At 42.1% G+C, this 8,664-nt stretch overlaps 1 protein-coding gene across 1 annotated transcript in view; it reads left to right on the top strand.

The window, feature by feature from the left end:
• igdcc3 (immunoglobulin superfamily, DCC subclass, member 3) overlaps positions 1 to 6,883 on the top strand; it is a 54,143-nt gene extending 47,260 nt beyond the window's left edge. The window contains exons 8-14 of the mRNA XM_062393362.1: positions 384 to 631; positions 1,856 to 2,020; positions 2,527 to 2,715; positions 3,061 to 3,165; positions 3,396 to 3,531; positions 3,675 to 3,885; positions 4,270 to 6,883. Of these exons, the coding sequence (XP_062249346.1) occupies positions 384 to 631; positions 1,856 to 2,020; positions 2,527 to 2,715; positions 3,061 to 3,165; positions 3,396 to 3,531; positions 3,675 to 3,885; positions 4,270 to 4,401 (1,186 nt within the window). The 3' untranslated portion in view covers positions 4,402 to 6,883. The remainder of the gene's footprint in view (positions 1 to 383; positions 632 to 1,855; positions 2,021 to 2,526; positions 2,716 to 3,060; positions 3,166 to 3,395; positions 3,532 to 3,674; positions 3,886 to 4,269) is intronic.
• Positions 6,884 to 8,664: the final 1,781 nt, after the last annotated feature.

Consider the following 8,664-nt stretch of genomic DNA (forward strand, 5'->3'; position numbering starts at 1 on the left):
CCCCCGTCTGTAGTTTGTGGAGTCCTTCCATCGGTCACTCAAACACACACTCGGCTGCACACACCAGCTTGTGATACCGATGCACTGTCACATTCTTCTTCTTTGTATGCAGTCCCATACGTGGGGTTAGTGGCAGCTGGAATACCTGAGTGCATTTATTCAAGAAGAGGTACATAGCTTCTGGGAGACATACTTTTAGTAAAAAAAAAAGAACATTGTACCTTTTCCTTCACAGAAAACAATAACATTTTCCACTTGACAGCAAGTGAATGAAATTGTTACATCCAACAAAGAGGAAAACGTTGTCAAAGAAACTCAACTTCCTTATTTCCTTTTTTTTCTTTCTCAATTTCCTTTCTTCCTTCCTGTTCCTGCCTTCTCAGCACGCTGACAGTCTACGGCATTAGCCAGGAGGATGAAGCTATCTACCAGTGCATCGCTGAGAACAGCGCTGGCTCCACGCAGGCCAGCGCCCGCCTCACGGTGCTGTGGGCTGACGGACTGCCCGGTGTGCCCAGCCATGTGCAGGCCGAGGCCCTCTCACCCACCACCATCCTGGTGTCCTGGAAGGAGCCCGAGCAGAACACTCAGGACATCATCGGATATGTGCTCCACATCCGCAGGACCTCAGGTGAGGCGGCAGTTACATGGAGTGGATAATATAGAAATAAATCAGGATGATAAAGTTCCCCCATGGATAATAAATACAGCATTAGGCACATGAAATTTATGTCAAAGGCTATTGTAGGTTATTCTGGAACTTTTACATTTTCTGGATGGGCTGTAAGTTAGAACACAAACGTCAGAGTCAGCACTTTGTTTGGCCAATATATCTGGAACATGTCTGTATGAGCCATGTGAGAATACAGCTGTGAGAGTGGTACACAAAGATATGAATTTATAATACGACTCAGAGTGAATTTTGCTAATTAGGTGAAACAGACTCCGATAGAACCTTATCTATAACCACTGGTGCAGAAAACCGTGATAAACAGTGTTAACCGTCACTGTTACACAATATTTGTGCAGATCATTTGTCTAAACTATTTTTAGTTTGTGCATTAAAACTTGTTGATATCAACAAAAATAGGAACTGTATCCAGGTGCAACACCCCACGCTAGAAATAAAACGATTCATAAAAAATATATGAATATAAATATAAATCGGATTTCTTGTTTTGGGATCCATATGTTTGAATATCTAATTTGACACTCCCTGTGTGTTTTCATATATGAAGCCATGCTGATTTACATAGATGCAGTGTGTAGGCTTTACGGGTTTGTGTGTCCTGTTTGTATCTGTTTTTCTATGTAGTGAGAGTCTCACAGTGCCAGCTGCTGTTTTTCTCAGTAGTTCCATTGGATGGATAATTAAGGGCCCAAGGGGCCAACCAATAAGATCTGCTGTAATTACCCTTCCTTCCACGGCCCAGTTGGTGGAGGGCTGGAGGTAGATAGTGGTTATGGTTGGATGTTTCTAGATTAAGAGCATTAAAATGGTTTAACAGATCCTCTGAAACTCCCACATTTACCCCTTCTGTCTCCTCCACCCCAGCAATTCACCCGACCATCATTATTCAGGCTCCCAGGGCCGAACTAGATAAGCTGTTTTACAGACCTGCTCTGATAACACAGGTGAAATGGGCAATAACCATAAAACGATGACACTAACAGATTGTATTTATCGTTCCCTCTCTCTGTCTTTTGATACCTGCTCCTCCTCCCTCCCTGTTTCTTTTTGCCGTATACATTTTCCTCTTTCCACCTCCCACTCTTTTCAACCATCACCTCCTCTTTCTGTTGGTCCATCTCTTCTTCTTCTTCTTCTTCCTCCTCCTCCATCATCCTGCCTTAGACCCAGTGGAAATTGAGTACGAGGAGGCCGTCAGTAAAGTGACGCTGCAGCAGATCATCAGGGAGCTGGAGCCCTCCACCAGTTACACCTTCTACGTCAAGGCTTACACATCCCACGGGGCCAGCAAAGCATCGGACAGCGTCACCCAGAACACGCACGGGGAGGGTGAGCTGGAGGCATAACACTCATCCATGTATCCATATATTTTAATAAACATTCATGGAGATTAAATTTTTTACTGCATATGTTTAGTGTTTGCTTAGAGTCCAATCCATAAAAGGTGAAGGACCTATGATCAGCTAAACTTTCTTTCTAGCTTCAATCAAACTGTTATACATAAGATATGAATAGATTCACCTAAATCTGCCTTTGCGCAGACACTCTTTTTTTTTAAATTGTATTATTCATAAAAGGCTTTGATGCTGTTCACAAACATTTAAAAATTAAATAAATAGATTTTTAAAATAGATTTATTAAGTTATCTTATTTAAATAATAATTTACTCTTGACAGTCCTGCTCAAAATCTAAATAACAGGAATTTGTCATTAATCCTACTCTACCGATACAGAATAAAAGCGTTCCTGTTAACTGTTGGGTGCTGCTTCTATCATGTTGTTGTACCACTCGACAGCCTGTATCGCCCCGGCTGACATTCTGTGTTGTGTTGCAGTGCCAGCGCCGCCCTCCCTCTACACCAAGGTAGTGAACAGCAGCTTTCTTCAGGTGACGTGGGAGCCCTCCTCCAAGATGGGTCAACATCAAGGCTTCAGGCTGTTTTACAGAAGAGCCCACACCCCGCTGTTCACCGGTCCCATCAGCTTCCCTCGCAACATCACCCAGTACAACATCACTCAGCTGGGTGAGACATTGTTATAAGAGGATTTCTATACACTTATTAGTCATTGTAATCCTTATCCCCCCCAAAAATTCAATATTTGATGGCGGGCTCTCAACCCATAAACAAGCATCTCAGAATACGTCAGAATACAATTTGGAATTGCGCTTAATATTAATCCAGAATTAAACAGACCTACCTTGATGTGTTTATCCTGAGGCTGAACAAAGGACCACATATGACTCAGTCAGACAAACTTGGTCCCATCAGGATCGATATCAACCTCTGTGGTGTTTGGTCGATTCTGGGTGAAGTTTTACTGCCTGGCTCATAATCTGAAAATCTCTCTCCGTCTCTTGTTTTGTCCAGATCCCTCACTGGTCTACGAGATTAAAGTGCTTGTGTACAACCAACACGGAGACGGCAACGCCACTGTGCGATTTGTCTCACTTCGGGAGGCGTTGGAGAAATCTGGTGATTTGAGCTGACACGACCAAACACACCCACACATCAGCTACTCAATGTGCATCAAGGTTTAACATGTCTCCAGATTCACACATGTCATCTTTTATTCTGGCAAAGTGATGTTGAATTCCTCAGATGAACAATCCACTACACACACAAACGTGCACACTTCATGACATATCCTGGTTTACACAAACTCTGGCAGTGGTTTGACTGTGGTGTGCGTCGTGTCTCCTCAGTACTGGACGCCCCGTGTGACTGTGTCAAAGACGGACAGAGTAAAACATCCACTACAGGCATCATAATCGGGATTCACATCGGAGTCACCTGCATCATCTTCTGCGTGCTTTTCCTCGTCCTCAGCTACCGGGGCAGGTCAGTGCCACCCTGCCGCGTGAATCACTATCGACAACAAGTGGATCCAATGCAAATAACTGTTGTCGAGGGCCAATGTCCGTTTGTCGTGTGTACGCAGTTGACAAGTGTTTTATGTGTGTGTCTGTCGGTGTAATCTCCAGGTTAATGATGTGTAAGACAGTTCAGGCAACCCCCCAGGCGGGGCACAGCGCGGTGCTGGAGTCCTCGTCCTCTTCCCAGGGGGCCGCTGGGCTGAACAGGGCTGCCAGGAGAGAGATGGAGGTCAACGGCAGCGCAACTGGAAAGAAGGTGGTGGACAGCAACGAGCTCGAGAGACTCTTCACTCAACCCCACACACAAGACTCCTGCATGGTGAGTCCCAGTAGTGAGCACCATGTCGGGATGTATGAAAGTCTTTTTTAACTCAGTCTCTGTTTAAAGTTAAATGTTGTGACTGAGGATGTTTTTAAGGAAAATATAGTTTATTACAACAACAGTTGGGTTTTCCTCATACATTTTGCAGTGAAGGGAAGATTACAACAAAATGCAAAATAAATGATCATCTTGTCTCATATGTTTCTTGCCCTGTTGGACTGGGCCACTGTTGCTGTGAAAGTGCAGTGTTATCATAACTGTTTAGTGGTCTAATTTACCTTTAAATCAGTTTTAAATAACACATGTTTCCTGTCTCTCTCTTATTAATGAATGAATGACTTATAACCCTGTCTGATAACAATCATTTGCGTGTGTTTTCAGTCCGAAGCCTACGCACTGAACGAAACCCAGCTGTCGACGATACCGCTGGACGAGTTTGTGATGGAGCGGGACTCGGAGACGCATTTCCAGGAGCCTCCCGCAGCAGGAGCGGGTCAGCAGGACCAAGGCTAATCATGTATGAAGGCCGATTCACACGACACTGTCCACAGTGTAGACTTAGACTCTTCACACACTCAGGTTGAAAAGTGTTTCCTTTCGAAGTAGTTTTTACTTTTTGTGCAAAGATTTTTTATTGGTAAGTTAAGGAGGATCTAGGACTGTATGCCAGAGGATGTTCTTTTTTTTGTTGGCCTGTTTCTGGAGAGCTCTCCTCTGATGGAGGGCTGTTTCAAACTAGGCAGGCCAGTTTGTTTTTTATTTTTACAACTGTTTATTCCCGGGCTGTCACTTTCTTTCCAGTCAAGTTTGAACACATATTTGAAAAACTGTTTTGTTCCATATACTTTAACTTTCCGCGTTGCCACACCGGCTTTGTCTTTGTTGTTGACTTTGCCACCAACGTGAAAGTGTAAATGAAAACAAAAGTGTAAATCCCCAAAATACTTCCACATCATTATTTCAAACAATTGTTCTTATTTGGGAGAAAAAGTGACGGCCCTACTCCTTAGCTCATTTTCTGGTATTGGGCAGCACAGAATAGAGGGCCCACAATATCCTTGTTACACAATAATGATTTTATTTTTAAGTTCATAGATATATACAGTAAATATATATATAAATACATATATATCTTTATCATCTATATGTCAAAAGTGGTTATAAGTTATTGGTCTTATTTCTACCTTTCTGTGGATGTCAAAGACTCCTGCTGCCTGCTCTTACACCTACCAATGATTCCACCCTCGCGCTCTCAGAAGACTTAGCCTTCTTCCAGGGATTTGATATATTCTGTCTCAGGACTTTGTTTCAGCGATATCAACGTTTTTTTATGAGTTCTCGGCCTCCATACAGGAACTAGACTAGGCTGCGTGAACCTTGCGACTCAACAAAAACCTACCTCAGCCGGAATGAATGTGTTGCGGGAAGCTTTTCGGGACTTTACCTTCCCCTGTCCTCACAATTACTTTACATGCGGAGGAACTGCTTGGTTTGAAAAGTACGAGATCAGGTGCCGCACTACCTCAGATGTCAAGAACCTTCTCTCCTCTCCTGCTTGTCGAAAGCGAAACAAAAAAAGAAAAATGAAAAAAACGAGAATCCAACATAAAGCACTTCCAAATGCTGAAAGTTAATGTTCTACCTCAAGATAACAATGTTAATGTTGTCGCTGTTGTTGTTGTTTGTTTGTCTGTTTATTGCATAATGAAAAAAACCTCTTTTCCTCACTCTGTGAAATCCTGGCCTCCATCTGTTGATGAATACAGTTTGGTGTTTGTGGATACAATGTCAGTACCTCATGCAAGCTGACAGACTGATAACACTGTTGTATGGAGTATGTCAGGAATGTGTATGAATTGTGCTGTTCCATCGTGAACATTGTTTTTCTTTCTTTTATGTTGATTTTATTTCATTTGAAAGATCATAATGTTATTTTTTTTTCTATAAACGTAGTTGCTTCAGTTGAATGAAAAGACCATTAGAGATACACTGCATTGCTCATGATATTTCCAGGCCGATTTACTGCTGAATGAGATGTGACGCGATAATGTTCAATTGGACATGAGACACAATTTGACAGTATACAGACATGATTGTGTATATGGGTTTGAAATGAGCTGTGAGCGTGTGTAATTGTGTGTCTGTTTATGTGCAGATATTTTAATGACTGAATGAATGTTTTCATGTATATAATGAGGAGTAGAAGATAAAAATTAAGCACAAATCTTACCAAAATGTCCCCAAACATGACTCTGATATTGTAGTAATCTACTGTCGTGGTTGGGCATATCGTGAAATACGCTTATTGGCTTTCTTTTGGTAGTTAGATGATACAACTCTGGGCTCTTGACCGGAAGTGTTGACTCAAAACTACTTTGTTCAACAAACAGAAGTAACCTCAGAAAGCTGAAACACATATTTCCTGATATGCTCAACTACTCCCCCAAACAAAACAGAAATTTCGGTGTTATTGATATCCCCAAAATAACGAAAAACAAGCTGTTCCCACAAAACATTGAACTGTTTCTTCAAATTCAATTGACAGCAGTGTATCTCTAAGCTTCTTTTTTCCGGAATATTTGTTTCTGCAGTGCTCGTAGTGATTTTGTTTAGCTGTCACATTATCTGCCTCCTTCTTAAACAGAATAAGTAGCCTTTTACACTGCTGGTGCCCAGGACGCGTGACAGTTGCTGATCATCTGTGTCTATCTTTAACTCGCTTCCCAAAACCGCTGCTCAGCTTTCTCCCTCCTGTCAACACTGACTAGTCAAAGCACTTCAGGAAGACTTTTACGATAACGCTGGAGGACGACAACCACAGAGAGAGAGAGAGAGAGTGAGAGAGAGAGAGAGAGCATGGTCACCGGGTAAACCATCACAGGGTCTCTCTCTCAAGCTCTCTGCTGAGCGTCGTCACAAACTGTACAGGACTTGCTCTGATGCTTACAGGGATTAAAGTTCTCAGTCACTATACTTCAGTCAATTGGATCCCAGAGAGGCCATATATGAGACCTGAGGGAGGGGGGGGGGAGCCAGGGGACGGTGGGGGTGACACAGTAAGCAAGCCCAGTGGCTGTATGAAACCATGACAAGAAGACACACTGTTCACTTCCTCTTCAGCTGCTTCCGTCTTTTTTACATAAAAAACGATGAAAAGTGACTGCAGAGCTTTTCCATCACACTGGCTGCGGGCCAAACAACCGAATACTCACTCAAGTCCAGTCCCATTCTTAATTATGATTCTAATAAATTAGTTTTTAACAACAAGTTGTGTTTCACTATGCGTTTACACTTTACAACCACTAGCCTCTGCTTCAAAACTATGAAACAGGCCAATGTCTGTAGTCACACATTGTCATTTTACAGTGTAAAAAAAAAATGTCAGCATTTGTTTGTTTTGCCACTGACCAATTATGCAAACTAACGTCTGGTACCACAAATCAGGTTTTGTAATTAAAATAATTTGGGCTAGTAATATGCACTAGAGGGGAGCTCAGAGAACGCATACCTCCACCAATGGCTACTTATTTGATCCAGGGTCTACATCCCCCCCCCCACACACACCCAACCCCATATTTCATGGAAGTCAGTTCAGTATTTATAAGTAATTTTTCTAACTAACAAACAAGCAAATGCCAATGAAGACATCAGATAAATAGTGTGTGAATATGCAGTGGGGAACTGGCCATCAGACTACTGGGACAGGTGCTACTGGGCCGTACCAGTGGTGGACTGATGGACCGTAAACATATCAATAAAATGTTTTTACGAGCCACTGACAGTTAATGCACGTTAACATTCTAGACAAATGGAAAAAACTACAGAGTAATGAAAACATAATCCCCCCCCCCCCCCCCCCCCCATCTGTCAGTCAGAAGTTTTTCTCTCGCTTTAATCCCTGTAATTAACCTACCTCAACCCCGTTTCTGGACTTTCTCTCAGGTCTTAACAAAGGAAACTTACAGAGTATGAACAACAATGGAGTAGAGAAACACACACTATTGTATATTTATACACATAGCAAGTATCAGGAAAAAAAAGTAGATGGAGAGGGACAGAATGGAGGGAGACATTTTTAGGACCTTTATCACGTGCACTAACTATTAAAACGGTTCATCTTCATACTTTGTTTCTAGTGGTTTGTGTGTGTGTGTGTTTTTTTTTCATATCAGAAGCTTTTTAACTTCTTACTGGTGTTTTACTTTATATCCTCAGCGGAAACTCTGTCTGTGAACAGAGGGAAATGAGAAAAGTGACGTGGGTGGCACCTATAACTAGAGCATGGTTCCACATGATTGGTTTATTGATTTGAAAAGTCATCGTCTTAATTATGCTGCATTCATGTGATCCCGATGAGATTGGGTTCATGAGGAGGGGGATGGGAAAACTCTGGCTCCTACCAGGATTTCTGACGGCTACAATATCTTCCACTTAACGTTGGAAGATGTTCGTTTTTCAAAAATCAAGCAGAAAATACATTTGATCTGGCATGTACTTAGTTGAAAAGACAGCAGAGTTAGTCATTCCACTGCTGTCTTTCTATATTGACAAGCTGAGGTAAGACTGCTTGTACCTTCATCTGATTTTTAAATCTATGGTGTTGATTCATTTAAGCCACTCGGCACCATAGCTCGTTTTCAACATGCCTCCAAAAGCAAAAGCCATCACTGTCTAGTTAACTGATCCAAACACTGGTTGAACCTAGTTTCACACTAGAAAACGTGTTCAATGGAGCTGTTTGAATATTAGTGTGATTATAAGAGTTAGCGATTACAA

Source organism: Platichthys flesus, chromosome 1 (assembly GCF_949316205.1).
Source record: "Platichthys flesus chromosome 1, fPlaFle2.1, whole genome shotgun sequence".
In the NCBI taxonomy this organism is placed as follows: Eukaryota; Metazoa; Chordata; class Actinopteri; order Pleuronectiformes; family Pleuronectidae; genus Platichthys; species Platichthys flesus.